The sequence below is a fragment of the Crinia signifera genome, chromosome 2 (genome assembly GCF_055691185.1).
Source record: "Crinia signifera chromosome 2, ASM5569118v1, whole genome shotgun sequence".
In the NCBI taxonomy this organism is placed as follows: Eukaryota; Metazoa; Chordata; class Amphibia; order Anura; family Myobatrachidae; genus Crinia; species Crinia signifera.
The window spans coordinates 267,310,186-267,332,563 of NC_139218.1; the positions used below are offsets into that span (position 1 = coordinate 267,310,186).

Genomic DNA, 22,378 nt, shown 5'->3' on the forward strand with positions numbered 1-22,378 from the left:
TGTCCCGCCTGCAGCAGGATGAGAAGGGGGCGTGGTCGTGAGCTGTGGCCGGGAAGAGGCAAGCTGCAGCCGGGAGCTCATTAGAACGAGCCCGACTGCTTGTGAAGTCAGGCTCGTTCTGCCGAGATCCCCTGTTCAATGCTGTTGGGGAAGACAGCATTGAATAGGGCCCTGCAGCCATCTCCCCTGTCGGGAGATGGCTGCCTGAGATCAAATACCCCCCTAAATGTGATGCAGATATTAAGTCTAGTTTCAAAAGACCTAGGTCTGATTCAGATTTCTATGCAATGCCGATGTTCCCACAGCTGAGCATTTGTTGGTAGACTGTACAAGTGCCAAGGTACTCTATCAATTCAATTCAGCAAAAATATAGACTATAGATTGCTGGAGGGAGGAGGCCCCAAACTGGTATCATATCTAGTTCCACATGAGGTCTAAATCCGCCTCTACATGTAAAGGTACATGCGAGTGTAACTTACCAACTAGAGCAGGGGTTCTCAAACTTGGTAATCAGGACCCCACACAGTTCACATTTCCAGATCACCCGGCAGGTGCACAGGTGCATTCATTACTCATTGACACATTTTAAAAGATCCACAGATGGAGCTAATTATTTCACTTGTGATTCCATGAAGAGACCTGCAAAACAAGCACTGTGTGGGGTCCTAAGGACCAAGTTTGAGAACCTGTGAACTAGAGATACCAATTAATTAGACTTGGATGCCTGTCTAGATTTGTTTATTATGAAGCATAACTTGCTGTACTGGAGATCTGATGTAAACCTACTGTACTGCACATGCTGATGATGACAACAGCAACACTAGGCAAGCTGCATTTCATAATACATGATTCATTATCATTGTGGCTATATTATGACAGGTAACAGCTCAGGTGGATTGAATAAATCATACTAAAAAATGTGGGGGTGTTTGTATATCATTATATTTTACATAGAAATTGTCACATTTAAAACGAACACTGTCAAGCTATTTTTCTATGCTTCAGTTGGACAGAAGTTCATATAGTTCCATACTTGGTGTAAGCTTGACATACTGTACTGTGAGTGCTCTGCGAAGGATTTAATGATCTTAAGGACACATTGGGTGAAATATAATAGGACAAGAGAATCAGAAAGTGAGAGATTTGGTAAGAAATCTCCAGTTTTTTTTTAAAGTAGCAATTATTTACACGGCAACATCAAACTGGTTTTAATGATTGCTGCTTTTACCAAATCTCTCACATTCTGAATCTCTCATCCTAATACATTTCACCCATTGTTTTTTAGAACACATTTTTAAGCACAAGTTAAAAAAATTGAACTTTTTTGTTTCCTATCACTAAATTATAATAAACCTTTGTTAGCAAATTGAACACAGCTAATGTATTAAGACATATTCAATACCATCATTACCAGGGGATACGGTCATTGGGTCACCAGCAAGTAGGTCGACATTCATTTGGACAACACCATTAGGTTGATATGCAGGAAGGTCGACATGACTTAAGATCGACATGCAAGAAGGTCAACATGGGTTTGGTCGACAGGGTTATTAGGTCGACATGTCGACACAGATGGTATTTCATGCCCTACCATCCACTAGGGTGTGGAGAGAGAATAAAATAGTGCCCGAAGCATGGCGAGCCATGTGTGTAGTGTTTATGTTGACTGTGTCGACATCCGGGTAAAATTAAAAATGAAAACAGTCGACTTTTTCAATGTCGACCTTACCCATGTCGACCTAATGACCCTGTTGACCTAATGACCCTGTCGACCTAACCCATGCCGACCTTTAGTCATGTCCACCTTCCTACATGTCAACCTTAAGTCATGTCGACCTTATTGCATGTCGATCTAATGCTTGTCGACGTACTTACTGCTGACCTAATGATTCATACCCATTACTAGTCAGTGCCAGACTTCATAAATGCTTTACAGAACTGAATGGTCACAAATTCCCACAGAAACACTCCAACATCTTGTAGACAGCCTTTCAAAAAGATAGGAAGCGTTCATAACAGCAAAAGGGGGACCAGCTCCATATTAAAGCAATTGAATACGATGCCATTACTTTAACTGTTAGTGTGCTACACACGTGTCTCACCACTTTTGTCCATACAGTGCTACCACAAATTGGGCCTGATTCATAGTTGATCACTGTTCAGCAAATTAGCAAATTGAGTGACTATGGAATGACTGCACATACGTACTGTATGCATCGCGCATGCACAAGGCGGAAAAGTGGCAGAAAATGCCTATATATCTCAAACGCGATGTAGCTGGAGGTTGAATGGCAATGTTTTTTGGGAGTGTCAGAAAAAATGCAGGTGTGCCCACGGGATTTAAGGGAGGGTCTTTGATGTCCAAAGAAGCCTTGATCAGTCTCATGGTGTGTACACACGGCAGATACTGCCGTGAGATGCAAGTCCCGACGTGATCAGATCGCATCGGGACTCGTATCTCATGGCATGCTAGAGAGGCACAATTTACACTATATAGTGCAGATCTGCACTATATAGTCTTGCCTGCCCTCACTATATCTCTGCCGATTTGCGCTCACACGGGAGCGCACATCAGCAGCGCATCGGGCTCGTTAGCCCTAAAAAGCCGACAATTAATATGCGATATGGCTTCCGATGTTCACTATATCGGGAACATCGGAAGCCATATCGCCCCCGTGTGTACACACTATTAGTTGCATATTTGTGGAAAGGTCAAAGCTACTCACATTGGCATAGACTGATGGTTAAGAAATTGTGTATAGATTTGTGAGTGGATGGTGATCTGCGTTACTTTCTCATTCTCTTGCAAACTTACAGTCATCTGCAGCTTTACACAGGGGTCTGAATCAGAACTCCTAGGCCTAATACTTGTTGGGGTGAGGGTCATGAAAGTGGGATTTATTGTGAATATATTTAAACTGTCATCAACATGGTTCAGTATCCCACTTTACAAGAACCAATATACCATTTACACGGTTTGAAGCAAAATGATGGTTTTTAAACTAAATATCATGCAGAAAACAAAACAAATTTGAATTTCATCCGATTTTGGTTTACCTGTATCTTTAAAATACAAACACAGGTTAGGTATCCCTTTTCCAAATATCCAATATCCAAATTATTCCGAAAACCATAGTCTCCAAAATGTACTATTTTTTTTTTTTTGCTAAAAACCTACTGGGTACGTCTGTAAATGGCACTACTGGGGAAATGATATGGCACTAAATATGTATGTTTTGAAACCTGCACAAATAAAATATATTTGTGTTCATTTCATGTGTTTGATGTGCTTACACAACAACAAATGCAAGATACCTCAGGATACCTCATTTTAATATAAAAATATTCCAAAATACAAAATAATCCGTTATCCAAAATGCTTCTGGTCCTGAGCATCTTGGATAAGGGATGTTTCATAGTCCTGGTGCCAGTTCACATGTTGGTGAAAAATGTTACATTTATGCTCTGGATGCCAATGTATACTATGGGCCAGATGTATCAAGCTTCAAAAAGTGATAAAGTGGAGAGTGATATACAAGCAGCCAATCAGCTCCTACCTGTTATTTTTCAAACCCAATCTGTGACATGGCAGGTAGGAGCTGATTGGCTGACTGTTTATCACTCTCTATTTTATCACTTTTGAAGCTTGATACATCTGGCCCTCTGTATTTAAAGTTCTATACAGTATGTTTTAAGGTTTGTTTTTTCATAACAGCATTTTTACCCATCAATTGTTCAACTGTAAAATGGGCATCTTTAGAATTTTAATACATCATACATAAGCATGTCATATTTAGGGCCTTATTCTGGTCGATGCGTAAATTTCCGAATTTTTTCGGATGGCGTTTTTTAGCCGTCTGCGCATGCGTAGGCAACGGTATGCGCATGTGCCACACACAGTCTCCGTACTCGTTCTCACTAATACCGTACAGAGATGTGCACCGCATTCACTCGGGAAATATGGGCGTAATATGGGCGTCATTCGGAAGTACACAGGGGCGTAGTTTCAAAGTGGGCTAAACTGGGCGTAAACATGGGCGTACACGAGGGAGTGCACTAATTCTGGTAGGCGTGCATTCGGATAGAACATCGACTGCAAACGAACCAAAAGGCAGGAAATATGCGGTCTCCATAAGCAAGTATTGCTTTGCGGACACCAATCGGTCATGCGCTAGGCATTCGGATCGCCCAATTAGTACGGCCGCACCTGAACCAATGTCAGCTGAACACAATACAATCCACTCCTCTACTCATTTCTCATTAATTACACTCTTGTCATTGCTTCAATTGGAACCATTGCAGCCTAAATGAACCATTACAAAACACAGGTTGCCTAATTGCATAAGTGTGTCATGTGACAGATTTATGAGTTCAGATAATAGTCGTGAGTTTTGCGGAAATACACCGCATCTGTGCATACGGCCAGCTTCCAGTCCGTTCAGATGCTGTAAGACCGTGCAGAATATGTGTGTGTCCACCGCACACGCAAGGCTTGGATGTCGTCCGTAAACACGCCCTATTCTTAGAGAGCGAGTCCGTCCGAATGCAGAGGACCTGTGGGCGTTTCTTCTTACAATGTTCGCACAGCGTGGCGTGTGGCCTGGTCCGAAAGAATTCGGAAATTTACGCACCAACCAGAATAACCTCCTTAGTCTCACCAATGAAAATAGGTGTACATTTTTGTGCAGCATTGAGTATTTTCTGCAGTATACCACCATTTATAAACATCCCAGGTCACAAAATGACATTGCAATTTGCCATCTGCCAGTTTGGAAAAATTGCGTTTGTTGTACAGTTTTTACTTTGATAAATTGCACAGTTGGAGGAACCACACATAAAGCTACATTTTAAATTGCTGTTTTGAAAAAATCTTGGATACATTATCCATTGTGTTACTGCATCCATTGTGTTACTGCATTGGTTTATCATGATGAAACACATCTAGCAACTAGTTCACTGAAAAAAATCAGTCTAGGATCACAGCATGCAGTTCTTAAAAACAGATGTATAACTTGATTGCAGCGCATCACAAAAATACACTGTAATTGTGAGTAGTTTATTCCAAAGAGCACAGGCAGTGAGAGCAACAGACATTTCAGTGAGGCATCTGTAACTAAGGGGCTTACTCAGAGCTGATCGCACTGGTGCACTCTCACAGGCCGAGCAATAATTAATAGACTGCTCATTTTAAGACCCAATTAAGACCCACTAGCGGGCCTAATTCCACCCCTTCCCCAATGTTTGGGGTTTGCGTATGTGTGTTTATGTGCATGTGCAAACCTCGGGGGCAAATGGTGAGAAATTTGCCGCGACATTCACTCCAAAGGGGGCGGGCAGAGGGCAGGAGCAAAGAATACCCAGTGTTTTATGGGCGTCTCCAAAAAAATGCTGGGCGTTCCCCTGAGAACACAGGCATGGTGTTGCCTGTTCGTATTCGGCGATAAGCGGTGGAAATAAAAGTCAGATTAGACTGACTTTTATTACCGACCATCGAATGATTTGTCTTCCCTTGGACTGCATGCAAGGGGATGTGTTGAAGTACACATCCCCTCGCATGCTAGTGAGGGGATTTGTTGGCTAGTAGGGGGGGTGTTTGGCGGGGCAGCAGGCGGCTCTTACCTGTTGGCTAGGCTGCAAGTATACACACTCTAGAGAACAGGTCTGAATGAGGCCCAGACTGCACCAGAGGCGTAGCGAGGGTGGAGCCGGTGGAGCACCAGCTCCGGGCGCAGAGAAATCAAATGGCGCCAGAACCATGCAGCCTGCTACCCCTCTCCCTCCCTGCACTGCCCAACCCCACTCCTCCCCCTTCACCTATGAGTGCAGCGGCAGCGCTGCCTGACGCCATTCACAGCCCCGTGCAGTCTGTTTGGCTGCCGGGAGCTGCGTCTTGTTAGATTGAGTGACAGGGTGCTGCTGGGCTGGCTGAAGGTAGGGGGCGCTGTTCACAGAGGCAGCCTATAGTTCCTCCCAGTCAGTGCTCCGTGGCTGTACTCTGTGAGAGAGCAAGCAAGCCAGGAGAGGGGAGAAGCAGCTGACGTGAGGATGGTTTATGCTGGGGGGGGGGGGAGGGGGGCTCAGGGGTTGTCCTGATGTTTATTTAAGGGTGGAGGGTGTATGCTATGTTTACATATTGTGCATGTGTATGTATGGTATGTGTGTGTACATGATGTATGTATGTGTACATGATGTGTGTGTGTGTGTGTATGGTATGTGTGTGTTTTCCTGTATGTACTGTATGCTTGCATGTGTCTGTTGTGTACATGTGTGTATGTATGCTATGTGTGTACATAATGTGTGTACATGATTTATATGTAAGGTATGTGTGTACATGATGTATGTATGCTATATGTGTGTTTGTGTGTGTAAATAATGGATGTATGTGTACATGATGTGTGCAGGTACAGTATGTATCGTATATGTGTGTGTGTGTGTATTATGTAGGTTATGTATGTGTATGTACATGGTGTGTGTGTGTGTGTATGATGTGTGTATGCTATGAGTGTGTGTGTGTACATGATGTGTGTACATGATGTGTGGGTATTTGTGTATCTATAGTTATGTGCATGTACAGAAACCCACCCATGAAAACCCTGTGTTGGCCCCTGCTCCCAGAAGTGCAGCGGCAGCGCTGCCCGACCCCACTCAGTGAAGCCACAGTGTGTGCAGCTCTGCTAAGAGTGCAGACGCAGCACATCCACAGTGCGGGCAGCGCTGCCTGACACTCCCCCCCTCCTAAATAGAGCAGTGGACCCCCCCCCCAGTCAAGCGGTGGGCTGGCACTGGGGAGCAGGGGATAATGAGGCAAGCAGCGGCCAGTGGACGGACCAGTAGCTGAGCATTGGCTGGTGCTGAGGACCAGGAGACCCACAGATGCTGGTGAGAAGACTTGCCTCCCATACTCTGTTCCCCTGTCGTTTCATCTCAATTATCTAACTCCCTCTTGCCCCTTATCACAGCCCCTCCACCACCTCACCCTCTCTATTGCCCCCTGTTATCTCACCCCCTCTCAAGTAACCCCTGGTCACCTCACCCCCCCCCCCATCACCTCACCCCTTTGCCCAACCAAGCACCTTACCCTCCCTATCACTCCCCTGTCGCCTCACCCCATCTCACCTAACCCCCTTTTACCTCTTCTTCCATTACCTTACTTATTCACCCCCTGGCACTTCACCCTGTATCACACCCACCTCTTGTGCCGTCACCTCACCCCTCTCTAACCTCTCCCCCACACCATCTTTCCTCTTTTTCGCTCTCTTCCCATCCCCTTTTCTCACTCCTGTTCTCCCACCCACTCAGTCTCCCTCTCTCTCCCCTGCTGTCCACCCCCCCCCCACCGCTGTCTCCTCTCTCCTTACTCTCTCCGACTTGCCACCTCTCTTTCTCTCAACCCTCACTCACTTACCCCCCCCCCCCCCCATCTGTGGCTTTATGTGTAATGGGTATTATAAAGTTTGCTAAAATGTGCATTACGGTGTGTGGTATAATGTTAGGCTGCGTCCCCCTAGAGCCCCGCCTACTACAAATCGGGGGGCGCAAAACATGCCCTTGCTCCGGGCACCGTGGCACCTAGCTACACCACTGGACTGCACACAGTGGATATATCATTTAATGGTGAGCGTCTAGTGTATCTTGTGCTGCTAATCAGTTATCAATGTCATTTTTGCAAGCCATTCGCGAACCATGCACATTCATTTTTGAGAATTCAGTTTCGCTGGGTGGAGATTGCCTGATCACAGGGCACTGCAAATTAGTAGCCCAGCAATCAGGTCTGAATAACTAGGGCTCATATTGAGGGGGATATTTGTGTAATAGCTGATACTATCGAGAATGTTGATAGTGAGAATGTTGATTGTGTAAGTCAGCCACCAATGGCAGCAGTTCTTTGGTAAAAAGAAAGCCATGGCCATGCCTGGCCATGCCTCATCCAGCAAACGGATTATTTGTATTACTACCGTCAGGTAGGCGGTTTAGGTGCCTACGGAATATGACGACTAGGATGAAGAATAGCTTTTTCCCAAGGGCTATTATTAATTTAAATAGGGAACGTAGCTTGGGTGGGGGGTTATTGGGTTTTTAGTATTCATTGTATAAATTGTATGGACTTTTGTTTTTTTATAATATGGCTGTATATGGATAGATGCTAAATTGAATTTTGTTGTCCTAAATTAGGATAATGACAATAAAGTCGTATCTAATCTAATCTAAAAAGACCAAAAAAAACCTACTTCTTGGATGTGGAACCATTTGTACCCAAATCCTGACAACATGTGTGAAGGCATCTGTTCCATTTATGAGACCAAAGTTAGAACAGGTAGGGATCAGTGGTTCTTGCGGAGGTGGAGCTGCAGCACAGCCCACAATTCAATTAGGGGAGCAAAGCTTGTATGGTTGTATAAAGGATAATAAATGAATGAATAAGACAAACTAGTCAGTTTTACCAATCTGCATGACAGCTTCATTTTGTTTACTTCTATGTTTATCTGTTGAGTGATATAGAGCGGTTAAACCATGCACATTAAGCTCTAATACTTTTTGTTTACAATTTCATTATTTTGGTTTTATTAATTTGGAAAGCTATGTGTGTTAACTGCAAATTATTTCTTAGCAAAAAAAACATTTACAGAAGTAATTGTAAGAGACATGTAAAATCCAATAAAAACATGCGTTGTTTTTTTAATGGTCTGCGTTTCAATTCCAAAGGGTAATTCTCAAACCAGAGCTACTAAAATGAATCAATCTTACATATTCTTGAAACAAAACAGCATAAACCTCTATTGGTTTATATTTGTCATTCAATATTTTTATTTGCAAGATTGTTACATTTAAATGTTCAATAGTTTAGGTCAGAAATATAATTATTTCTATACTTACTTCATTTGTATTTGATCTCACTTTTGAGTATACAGTATTAAAGAGCACAATATTATAGTATAAAAATGTACACCAAATAGATTTGTATTTTATAAGGCGTGCACAAATGAAAAGGAGACTACGGTTGTATGTAAAAAATATTTTAATTAAAGAATATTTAATTACAGTTCATGTGTAATATCACCACTACACATACTGTAATTGCCATTGACATTGATGCACTGATCCCAGCACGTAGGAAGGGAGTGGATGGCTTCAATGAAGAAACTCCTGGGTTGCTTATGGATCCAGTTTTCCATGATGTTCTGCACACCCTTGTCACAAGCAAACCGTTGACCTTTCAGTGATTTTTTTAAGGGGCCGGAGACATGGTAGTCACATGAGGAGATATTGGGGTAGTTTGTAGGATGTTTCAGGACCTTCCATTAAAATTTGCCAGCAGGTGGAGGGTCTTATGGGCCACCTGTGGCCTAGCATTGTTCTAGAGCTGCACTATCCATTTTGAGAGTTTGCCTCTGCGCTTGTTTTTCATGGCAAGTTTCAAGCTTCAGCAACGTCTTGCAGTATCGTTCAGTGTTAACTGTTCTAACCAGTTCCAGCCAGTTGATGAGTAGAGGTACTTCTGGGCTTTGGATAACAGCTCTTTGTGCTGATCTGGAGGAATTAATCATGCATCCAACTGTGCAAAACAACTTTCCAGTAATGAAGAAACTGAGGTGAAGCTGTTTACTACATATGCGCAACTGGGAAAAATACCACGCCATCTATCAGCAAACACATTAACCCACTGTGAGGAGATACAACACTGCTACAGAAAAAAAAGAAATCTCCAGGGTTTTTTAAAGCGGCAATCGTTTACACTTCAAAATCAAACTGGTGTTGCCGTGTAAGTGATTGCCGCTTTAAAAAAAATGGAGATTTCTTACCAAATCTCTCACTTTCTGAATCTCTCATCCTATTACATTTCACCCTTGGTGTGGGTTGTCATTGTTAGAAAATAATGATTACAAGTGAGAACTGCTGTTATAGATGGAAGCTAATGCTGCTTTCACACAGCCAAAACAAAATCAAAAAGTTATTTTTAAACATTTCTAAAAATGGGTCAGACAGCTAAAACACCGCACATCTTAAACGGTACTTCAATGCTGTTTTTGTCCCTTCACATTGAACCCATTTTAACCCATAGAAAACAGTGGACGTTCAGACTGGAAAAAAAAAACGGGTCTGAAACGGGTAGGACCCTGCTTTTTTATCGTTTAGAAATACCATTATTCTGGAACCAGTAAATTCAGTCTGGACCTTTCACACTGCACATATTACCGTTTTGAAATGGTAAAAATATTGCAAAATACCGGGAAATAAGTGCGGTCTGAAAGGAGGCATGAGGTGCAGAACTATAGGCCTGAAGGCAGGAAGCAAGCATGGCAGGAATACTGTAGCCTGGCCATGAGGTGGCATGTATGAAGAGTGGCCTGTGTACTACTGTAGGTTATGTAGAAGGATATGTTTTGATGAACAGGTGGGTTTTTAGTGCCCATTTCAAGCTATGCAAGGTCGAGAGGAGTCTAACAAAGTGAGGGAGGCTCATGTCAGTGAAGGGGGCAGCATGTGCAAAATCTTGTATACGTGCATGGGATGCAGTGACCAGGGTAGCGGAGAGTCAATGGTCTTGGCCAACCGGAGACAGCAGGAGGGAGTGCTTAGGGAAATGATATTGGAGACATAGAGTACAGTGTAGTTTAAAAAAAATAATGCAACCCTTTCAATCAATTTGGTTTGGTTTAATGGTTAACCAATGAGCATTAGAATAGGACATATAATAATAAGGAAAGATCATTTTAAAGTGACTGCTAGTGGCTAATATGCAGTCTAGCCTCTACTACTGAAGAGGCTAGACCAGTGGTTCATACACTTTGAAATAAATATTAAATTAAGGGAATTGTTCTACTTGCCATACTGTACTTAGGGTCAGTTATGTGGTGTACAGCTGTGCTTCTGATTCTCCACATTTTATTACTGGCAGCCATCAGCAATGATTTTGCTTATTACATACATAATTTGATTTAGTCATGGACTAGTAACCCGAAGAAGAGCTTTAAACTCTCTGCAGAATTGCATTATTTATTGGGATTGCTGAAGCATATCTGGCTGAAGCCACAAACCATTCAAAATGATTGAAATACAGTCCTTTACATTCCAATTAATAGTATATCTGATGCTATATAGACTCAAGCTCAACCTTTACATTTTCCTAACAATCATATTTTGAGGATTTCTGTTTGTGAAAGAAAGTGTAATTAATTAATTAACTGACACAGCAAAGTATGTTAACTTTCCTATTAACTCAGAAAATATAACATTCTGGTGGTACTTGACAGGGATAAAGCTAGGTTTTTCCATCACCCGGGCCAAGGCAGTAATTTAGCTTGACTCCACCTCCCCCTCTTGCATGCACATGGGTATCACATTCCACCTCAGACATGCACCCCCTAGCCCCTCCCTAGTTGCAGCCCTTTACTACTAGAACTAGAATTGAGATTTATAGATTTATTAAATAAACAAATTGACCTTCACTAAGCATATGGAGATATACTGTATTTGTTTGATTTTGATACTTTTGGCATGGGAGGGGGAAGCATAGAAAAATTGTAATACTCTAGGGCACACATGGGTAACCTGTGACTCTCCAGCTATTGTGAAACTACATATACCAGAATGCAAAGCCACAGTTTTAGCATTCCCTAATAGTAAAACTATGGCAAGGCATGCTGGGACTTGTAGTTTCTCGAAAGCTGAAAAGCTACAGGTTGCCCCTGCCTGCTCTAGTGAGTTTTTAAAAAATGTTTGGGAACCCAGGTATAGAATTGTTTTCTTACAAATTCTTCCTGGTGAACTGGTGATTTGTCTGTTTCATTTTAAATCAAATCTACAGTATGCTGTATTTACTATTTGTCAGCATGGTTAATCATGCTCTCATTAGTAGTCAGTTCATTCTAACAATTGATGTCTCTTTACATAAAACCTTCAGCTGTTATTATCCATCCATAACTCAGTTTTAAGAATTCCTTGTCCTACACCTTTTATGTGTTGTGTCTAGGTTTCATATGACTGGTCAGATAATAATCTAGTTTTTGCATGAAGTGAGTTATCTTTACATGCAAGGCAGACTGTGGCCCGTATTCAATGTGGCCAGTGAGGGGGTAAAGCAGGGGGATTGCCGAAAACTCTCGTTGTTTAACCCCCATGCTGGCCGTTCATCCTATTCTACGTTCTGGGGGAATCTTCGCTGTCAGAGGACAGTGAAGATTCCCTCAAACAGCGAGGCTTGCGGATAATGCAGGGAGTCTGCTGCAATTAGCCACGAGCTGCGCTGTTTTAGTGGCCGCACACGCCAATTCCCCATTGCTGCAAAAACCTTGCGATGGGGAAACGGCGTGTGTAGAGGGGTCAGTTGAATACTGACCTGCGAGCTGTGACAGCAAGCAGTCAGCACTGCTAGCTGTCACAGCTCTCAAAAATCATTGAATATACCATTATGAATCCTAGCTGTTAACTACAAGGCAGACTCTGCTTCAGTCAGTTACAGCACAAATGCAATACGTAATTCACATTCACACTTTTTTTTCAATAAAAAACAGTAACAAATAAAATAAAATGTCACACTAGACATAATTTATTTGCTGAAGTTAATATAGCAATTTGTAACATAATTTAAAATATACATATTCATACATATTTCTATCAAAACTTATTTTTGTTTCTTATACAAGTAGTATAAATAACTTAAAGGTAGGGAAATTAGGTAAAAATAAAATTAAATTAGGTTTGGTTGGTTTAAGTGCTTTAAAAGCACAGGCTGTGAAAAGATGCAGTAGAACACAGTGGTTTACTATTACAGGATTATACTGTGTGTGTGTACACAGTGGGAAGTACATATAACTATTTATACTAAAATGTATTGTCAATTCAAGAATAAATGGCTAGCGCTGAGCATCCTAAGGACTCACAGGATATTATTCCTTTTATACTTTTTTGGCACAAATTCCTTAAGAGTCAAAAAAGAACATACCGTACTGGCAAAATTATAGCGATAATCTTTTAAATAAAGCCACATACTGTGTAAATAAAATATGTGACATTTACAGTAAGTTCAGGATTTCAAGCACACAAAGAAAAAGAGGCCAAAAGTGTAAACCGTTATTCTAAAGTATAATAAATTGTAAATAAATAGAATAAAGAATAACAAGTTTCAAAATGCAGCTAGTTTGCAACTTGTGCAAATTACTGTATAGAAGCAGTAGCAATAAATCATAGATTATTCTATTGACATTACTGTATGTTAGATTTTCAATTTAAAACCTTTATAGGCCTCTACAGAGCCGGCCCTAGGCATAGGCATGCTAGGCAATTGCCTAAGGGCGGCAGCTTTACTGGGCGTTCTGAACACTAAAGCCCCCATACATACCAGTGACAGAACAATGGATCCGCAGAGGCTTTGGGGAGCCAGAGCTGGCCTGGCGGGGTCTGCAGGGAGTGCAGGGATCTGCTGCATGGGCAGAAGCTACGTAGTAGTTACCGTATTTTTCGCACCATAAGACGCACTTTTTTCCCCAAACAAAGTGGGGCAAAAAGTATGTGCGTCTTATAGAGCGAATCCTGGAAAAAAAAAGAGCTGCAGCAGAGCCCGCTCCCCCCTCCCCCTCCCCTAGTACTTGTCCCTCACAGAGGTCCGGGCAGCGGGGATCATTCAGCGTGGTATGGGGTCCGTTCAGTGAATGGGAAATCATCAGCAGGGTTCCTGCGGCAGATGGGAACTAGTAGCGCTACTAGTTCCCTGCCGATTATTTCCCATTCAGTAAGTCGTCCTGCCCTCCGGCACCAACTCCTCTCCCTACCGCAGTATCCCGGGCTGCGCTGTGAGGGTGGAGTTTGCTACAGACGTACTTGCCTGCGGACTTGGTGCTGTTGTGGGGCACTCTTGCAGTGTGCGGGTACAGAACAAAGGATACTGTCGGGATCACGTATAGTGGAGCCGGGGTGCTGCTACTCCTGCACCGCGCCGGCTTCCCCTGCCTGCCCTGCGGCTGCTAGGGACTGTGACTGCCCGGCTTCCCCTGCGAAAGCTCGGGACTGACTGCCTGGCTTCCCCTGCGGCAGCTCGGGACTGTGACTGCCCGGCTCCCCTTGCCTGTCCTGTGGCAGTTAGGGACTGGCATTGGTGAATGTATCTTACATTGTGGGGTACAGTATGTGTGCGGGATATGCAGTGTGCAGTATTTGTGCAGGATTAGTAGGGTCCATGATATGTGCAGGTTTATCACGTCCTGGCTGGTAAAATAATGTATACTCAGTAATAGTCTTCTATCCACACATGTGCTGTGTGGATAGAAGTGCAGTAGATTATCCCATTTCTTATTAAGGCGTTTGCAACTCTTGTGTCATCGCTTTGTCTACTTTAAATGGAATAATTTGCTTTTGTCATACATGAAACATACTTGATTGTTTTTATTATTATTTATTGCAATATAGTCATAGCAAGTCTAGAAGTGGGAAATAATTCTAGCAGAACATATAGAACCTAAAGTCTTTACGTATTCAGAAAGTGTCTATTGTTATGTTCCACAGACACACCATGTATGCACATGGGAGTGTATTTTTTGTTTTTGTCTCTCTATACTATTTGGTTCAGAATATTTTTTTTCCTGTTTTCCTCCTCTAAAACTAGGTGCGTCTTATGGTCAGGTGCGTCTTATAGTACGAAAAATACGGTAATGCTGCAGCTGCCAGACACAGAAGCATCATTGGAGGCTGCTCTCCGCTGTCTGAGGTGGCAGGCAGATTCCCCCAGCCACCGGCGCTAGTGACTCTGCCAGCGCCAGACGGTGACCGCTGTGAGGACATGCACCTCAGTTCCTGCACACCTCCAATCATGCAACAGCAGATTCAGGCGGGGGGGGGGGGGGGGGCACTGAGGCATCTTGCACCCCCTGTCATTTAGAAAATATATTTTTTCTTTTTACATTTATTCTGCACTGATGTAGCACTAACTAGGAGTCTGTTAATCTTTCACTGAACAACTATGATCAGCCCAGTGCCGCCTCCCGTGGGCTGGGCTTGATCCTAATGGGCTCCCTGGCTGCACTATGCTCTTCTGCCTAACCGGTCACTGGATCCTGTGAGTGTGACCTATTGCAGACACATGAAGACACGGTGGCAGAGAAGAATGAGAACGGACCTGCTCTGCCTCCACCCTCACTGCAGCTCTGGGCTCCTTTTGCAACACGCATCAAACCCTCCACCTGAGGAGAGTGCAGGCTTGACGTAGTGCCCTCACATCATCCCTGGGTGCCTCTTATTACTAGTACAAAAAGGGGTTTTGGATAATCCCAGTGCTCTAAATTGATTGCAGGTGATCTCTCTTAGGGAACCAAACTTACTTATAGGTTCACCCACGCGTGCACATAACAGTTTATATCCACTTTGAGGGCGACCCCTAAGAACACTTATGGGCAGAAACTTACTTTAAGTAGGTTTCTGCCCATATGTGTTCTTAGAGGTCGCCCTCAAAGTGGATATAAAGAAAGAAAGAAAGAAAGAAAGAAAGAAAGAGGTTGATGGTCTCTGAGGATTCTCTACCAGCTGCTTGTTATTTATTTAACTACACTTGGCACTTGTCTTGAAAATGTATTTCTTCTGTAATCTTATTACTAGTAGGCTGCATACTGTATATTATACATGAGGTCAGTGCCAATGCTGTATGTGATTGTTAATATACTGTACTGTGAGGAGGACATTTGCGTGTGACCGCTTATACAGACACCACCTCACCACTCCTTTCCTCCCAGCACTCACACTCCCCTCCATTCTTTTACACCACCCCACACATCTACCTCTCCCCTACTTACAGTAACCCTGCCTCCAGACTCTATCCATCCCCACCCCTGACTCCTGATGCCCCCTTCTCTCCCTCCGACATTCAGAACAACCCTTTTCCCCCTCCTGTCACTGAGGTCACATACATAATCCCCTCCGGTTACCAAACACCCCCTTTTTCACCCCATTTTTCTGCCATTTAACCAATGCTGAAATACTTCTCCCCATACTGCCATATCCTCCTGCCCTTACTGCCATACTCCCCACTTACTGCCAGTGCCCCCATTCTGCCATACTTCTCCTCTTACTGCCTTCCTTCCCCCTTACTATCATACTCCTCCCCCTTTACTGTCACACTCCCTACCCCATGGTACCACATAGCCCCCTTACTGCCAGTCCCCCTATGCTGCTTCTTACTGCCATACCACCCACCCCATGGTATCACACATCCCCCTTACTGCCAGTGTCTGATTGCCATCTGTTGGCAGCAAGTGAAACTACATTTCTTTTCTCTGACCCATGCACAAGCACAGAGGCAATCACAATGCTAAAAAAAAAAAAGTAGATTCTGATTGGTTGCCCATAGCAACATCCATGTGAAATAGAACTCCTATCTTAGTGAATTTTCCCCAAAATATCTGAGTAAATATAAGGATCAAATAGTAAGAATTTTGTACTTTCAGGGCCAGTGTAAGGTCTCTTGGCACCCTAGGCAAAACTTTAGTCTTCTGCCCCCTGGCAACCCCACACTGTCACCAATACCCACTTTCCATCCCCTTAAGTGAAGGTGTTGAAGTGGCATCCTAGACATTCCTCAGTCACCACTTGTATTAAGTACAACAAAGATGTCTCCCTCATAGACATCTGTACTTTTGTGATAGGCATACTCTGTGCCGCCCGCCCCCCCAGATCCGGACGCCCTAGGCAGCTGCCTAAAGCCTAATTGGATGATTTGCACTCTAATATGGAAAATGTACAGTATTGTATGAGCAATGCTTATGACAGATAGCAATCAATTAAAATTTTCTTCATTAGCCTAACTATTAAATAATTTTGAAATTGGTATTATTTTAATTTGTATGAATATTCAGTAGTATAAAAGATTTGTTTCTCTTGCCCTGTCTATTTATCTCAGAGCTATAATGGGATACTGATAGAAATGCCTATGCATTGTTGTATTTGCATCTCATTTTGTTTTGTTTTCGATAGTTAAGCCCACCGTTATCGATGTGGACATTTACGTTAACAGCATTGGACCAGTGTCTTCAATAAATATGGTAAGTCATTATTTTTCAGATTACATAAATAATATGTGTATTTTTAGTATGCAGTCTTATTTTGCAGATAGTAATTGAGACAGAACTGTCCTTTAAGATACATTAGAGACTGTTATATTTATTGTCTGCATTGTTGATGTTTTTGATTTCTAAAATGGTAATTTCTGTCACATCGGCTTAAATTGGTTTATACTTTGTTAGATAAGAATCTGAATTTTAAATGTATTGTAATGGTCAGTTGTTTCTTTTGTTGCTAGTTGTGTAGCCTTAACATCTGTATGGCTGTTGTTGGCTAGTTGTTTGCAGGCAAAGCATAAATTAAGGTCACTGACAGTATACATATTGCATAAAATTAGTCATAGAATTGAAATATTTTGATTAAAAATGAATTCAGTTATAATTGAATGGGTGCAGAAAGAAATAACTTAATTGGTATCATAACTCATAATATGTTGTTTTTTAATTCATTCTAGGTATTTGTGTAATTGACTTATTCTAGACTTATTTGTATTAGACATGTTAGATGACTATATTTTGCAACCTATCACTATTGCTGACGCCTGTTCTCCATTGCTGATCATATTCATAGCATACCTTACATTACCAAACAACAGTCTAATGCATATTGTGATGGGGTGTGGTGTGAGCCTAGAGGTTTTACAGATACACATAATGGTCAGATGGGAGCCACTGGGTAAAGCAAAATGCCCATGTTTCCTTGTGTACTGTAGCTTATCCCTAGAACTACTGTATAACCCTGTGCAATTGACAGAATAATCTAATGGCCATCGACTGAATGCATGGTGCCACCCTTGCCTCAGAAGAAAGATACTAGGTTATCCATAACTGTGCTATTCCAGTATAGCAAAGTTATGGAGAACCTAGTATCCAAGGATTTAAGTGGGGCCTCAATTTTATATTGGGCCCCATCACTACATAACCAATAATAGAATACCAGTCTCTCCAATAAAGCAGCAGAACAGGGGATGTTTAGTTATACTTTTCAGAATGTCTATTTTTCTTTACATCCTTACTACAAAAGAAAGCTTGTATTGCAGAAATCTCATGGAAAATAATGACACTTGTTTTAAATGGTTTCAATAATGGTAAATTGCAATGTACGATCAATAGACCCTATCTCTGGTTCTGTGCAGCTTCAGTTATGTATAGACAATGTATAGTTTACAATGTTTTGTAATAATTGCAATACAGTATCTGTGACTGTGTAATAATTTACTATGTATTTTACATACCTCCCAACTGTCCTGCTTTTGGTGGAACCATCCCGGTTTATTTTACATTCCCGCATCCTACCTGGGGCCGGCAGTATCCCGCGGGGGGGGGGGGCAGTTGGGAATCCACAATGTCATCCGTGAATAGATGATGTGCATATGTGCCAATCCCTGTAGCCTGAGGGGCTGGAGGTAGAGCCAGTAGCTCACAGAGCTGATGAGAATGCCCCCACAGCGGCAAATGCAGGGGAGGCTTTTAAGAGTATCACAAGCACAGGACATGTGCCCCTTCTCACTAGGCCATGTCCCCAAAACATAGGCACATGCCAGAATCTCTCCTACAATGGCTGTAAAGTTGGGGGGTATGGTTTTACCCTGCCATTGTGCTGATCCTCCTTTATCATAATGTATCACATTAACTGTAGTGTGGGGATTCATGGTGTGCAGTTAAAATTAGTGTACATAATTTATGAATTAGACAAAAACTCTTAATATTGATGAAAAATACTTTATTCATAATTAAGGTGATTTTGCTTTGATGTATATAGATGAGATGAGTGTTTTATTTTGTCCGGGCTTTAACAAAACAATAATTATTTTCTGTAGAAGCTACATTGCATTAATTCTCACCAAGATAAGTATCTGCTTAGTATTTTTAACTTGAAATTGCCAGTTTCAACATCTTCATTAGGCATTGACCCTATTGACTGAATATTTTGCATTCAGTGAAAGTCTACAGAACAATACAGTAAAAGACAGGCCGTGCTAACCTTGCTGTATTTTATCTCTGGAGGAGATAATCAGTTGACATTTTACAAAGCAACATTTTAATTAAAATTTCAATTAATAATGAGTGGCTAAGCTTTATTTTCCTATATACAGGTTGAGTTTTCCTTATAAGGGATTTTTCCGGTTTTTGGTGGTCCCAGGCTGTCCCCTGGCATCCATGGCATCCCCCGGCGTCTAAGGCGGCCTTCAGGATTTTCTTCAGAGTTTCCAGGGGTGCATTGCGCAAGTTTGCAGGAGCGCCGGTGACATCGCCCATGATCTCGCGCAATGCACCCCTGGGGCCAGAGATGCCGTAGAAGCGGATCCTGATTGCACAAAACTATGTTTCTTTACAAATAAAAACAAAACAGTGACTTGTCTAGCTTGCTAATTAGGCAGTAGGGTTTAATTACAGTGCAGATATTCTTTAATCTTATTTTGATTTTCTGTCTTAAGAAGTTCAGAAAGTTTTAGTCAGCAAAACAAAAGTTACCTAATACCTAATTCTTTATACAGGTTGAGTATCCCGTATCCGAGTATCCGTTATCCGAATTATTCCGAAAACCATACATTCCAGAGAGTGAAAAAAAAAATATTATTTTTTCTAAAAACTCACTGGGGACATTTGTAACAGCACTACTGGTGACATGATATGTAACTGGCACTATATATGTGCAAGAAAATGATTGCTTGGCATTCAAATTCAATATCTGAGATAGTACACAAATTTTGTTTCATGTTTTGAAACCTTGTTTTTTGAACAAATAAAATATATTTGTGTGTATTTTATGTGGTAATAAAATATATTTGTGTGTATTTTATGTGTTTATACAGCATACATGCAAGATACTTCAAAATACATAATTGAAATATTAAAATATTCCGAAATACGGAATAATCCGTTATCCAAAATTCTACTGGTCCCGAGCATTTTGGATACGGGATACTCAACCTGTACTTTATTGTAACTTTGTTAGTATTTTTAAACTCTCCATGACCGCTACCCAGCTCCTCTCCCTCCCCTCTTATACACATCATATCCAGCATATACTGTAGGCATAAATGATCATTTTTACTATTGTCAGCAGCATGTAGAAAAAAAATGGTGTTGAGAAGAAAGAAAGAAAATAACAATATTTAATAGGAGAGATACATGAAACCTTCTAAAGAGGACAAGTTCAGGTGTAACACAAAACAAATGATCAACACTAGCTATAATTTATCAAGGACATTCTATGAAATGATATCTAGAAGCTGATTGGTTTTTATGTTTAGATTTGTTTAGATTGGTTTTAGATTTCTTCTTTTTAGAAGGTTTGGTACATTGTCCATTAAATGGAGCGACAAGGAATCGTTACAGAACTCTGATTACTAAAACTCCAAGACAGACCTGCAACACAGATCATATAAATTCGCCAAAAGCTTAGCAGACACCTTCCCACAAACAGTGTAACTCTTAACGACTGCAGTAAATAAAGGCAAGTAGATGTTGATTTTGGCATTACTAGAAAAACTTTACTAAATTTGGAATACAATTATATTGTATAATTATATAATAGATGACTGGTGGCATAATAAACCACAAAGTAAACACCTGTCCCACAATGTGATTCAATCGCCAAAAACCAATGAATTAGCACTTTATATCGCTTACCAATACACAACATGGTTACCAAGAAAATTTAGACTGCCACTCTTCCAAATATGCACCCCTGATTTGCAGTACCGTACCAAACAAATTGTAAGACAGGGGTATACTGTATGTGTCGTGCAAGAAAAGATTCAAGACATTGGCCATATATCAACTTTGACATATGATTTAACAAGTACATTGTACAATATGATAGGTAGAACCTGGTTGATTGCTATGGACAACTTCTCCACTGGAAAACTTCTAACTACTGCTTATCAGCCCCTTTTGATTTGTTTCAAGCAACACAGCTATTAATCATTTTTTTGTCATGCCAAAACTGTATACAAAACTCTGATCCGGTGTATCAACTATATCCATAGCCCAGTGTGTCTCAGGTACCTTAACTAAATATACTGTACATACCTTTCATTTTCATTATTTCCAAGTCTAATTGCTTCAGTAAATACATTTGCAGAAAGACTGAGAGGTCTTTTATAGGCATGTGGTACACCTTTGTTCCCGTATTTATGTAATATTGTGAATAAACTAACCTATCAATGCAATTTTAGAGAGATATTGAACTCTAAATCAGAATTAAATGTTCTGTATAAAATGCCTTGTATTTTCTTATGCAATTTATTGTATCTTGTTGATGAATTCTAATATTCTTTTACATTACAGGGGGTCCATTTACCTATGTCAATTGTTTACATTTTGTAAGTGTAAAGAGGTATTCACTTAGGTACTTCTATGTTAGTTGGGTGCCCACTAAGCTATTTGCTTAGTTTTACGCATCCCCACTGCTTAGAAAGAGACATACAGCAACAGGAGCTAACAAAAATGACTGCCCCCATAGCAGGCTACAAAAAGATGGCCACTATTGACAAGTGGGGAACCAGGATTCTTTCCCAGCATCCCAAGAGGTTAAAGAGTGAAATAGGGGGCTGGGATTATTTCCAAATGTGCTTTTTGAGGTTTGTAAATAGCAAATTCCATTGCGCTTTAAAAATGGAAACCATAATACAACAACCTGGGTATTTACAGACAGTTTAAAAGGTAGGAGGGACTGGTACAGAAAATGGTATAACTGCACTATAACTAATAACACATGCAACAGGTGTAGCTAAAAGTATAGGGAATTTATTAAGACATATTTAAAAAGTAATTACTGTAAAATCTGTGATACCATGAATAAATGTGCAGATATAGTAACCCAATAGTCCCGTTTGGATGGTATTTTCAATGTCCGTACCTAGGGTGCCTTCCTTTGTACTTCCTGCAATTATGAACCAAAAAGAATGTACTTAGGGAGAGGAAACTGCGTCCTCCAGCCGCGGGGGGGGGGGCCTGGTTTAGGTATCCCATCTGTCAGAAGGCTGGTTTATTCAAATCCCGTTATGGATATGGCTGTGAGGATATGGCTGCCTTCTGACAGACGGGATACCTAAACCAGGCCCCCCCCCCCCGCGGCTGGAGGACGCAGTTTCCTCTCGCTAAATACATCCTTTTGGCTCATAATCACAGGAAGTACAAAGAAAGGCAACCTAGGAATGGACATTGAACATACCATCCAAACGGGACTATTGGGTGACTATATCCGCACATTTATTCATGGTATCACAGATTTTACAGTAATTTTACAGTAATTACTTTTTAAATATGTCTTAATAAATTCCCTATACTTTTAGCTACACCTGTTGCATGTGTTACTAGATATAGCG

At 41.5% G+C, this 22,378-nt stretch overlaps 1 protein-coding gene across 2 annotated transcripts in view; it reads left to right on the plus strand.

The window, feature by feature from the left end:
- Positions 1-22,378, plus strand: part of LOC146057392 (gamma-aminobutyric acid receptor subunit gamma-3) — a 487,036-nt gene that overhangs the window by 69,127 nt on the left and 395,531 nt on the right. For both annotated transcript variants that reach the window (XM_083168580.1, XM_083168579.1), the window contains exon 3: positions 16,957-17,024. In XM_083168580.1, the coding sequence (XP_083024706.1) occupies positions 16,957-17,024 (68 nt within the window). The remainder of the gene's footprint in view (positions 1-16,956; positions 17,025-22,378) is intronic.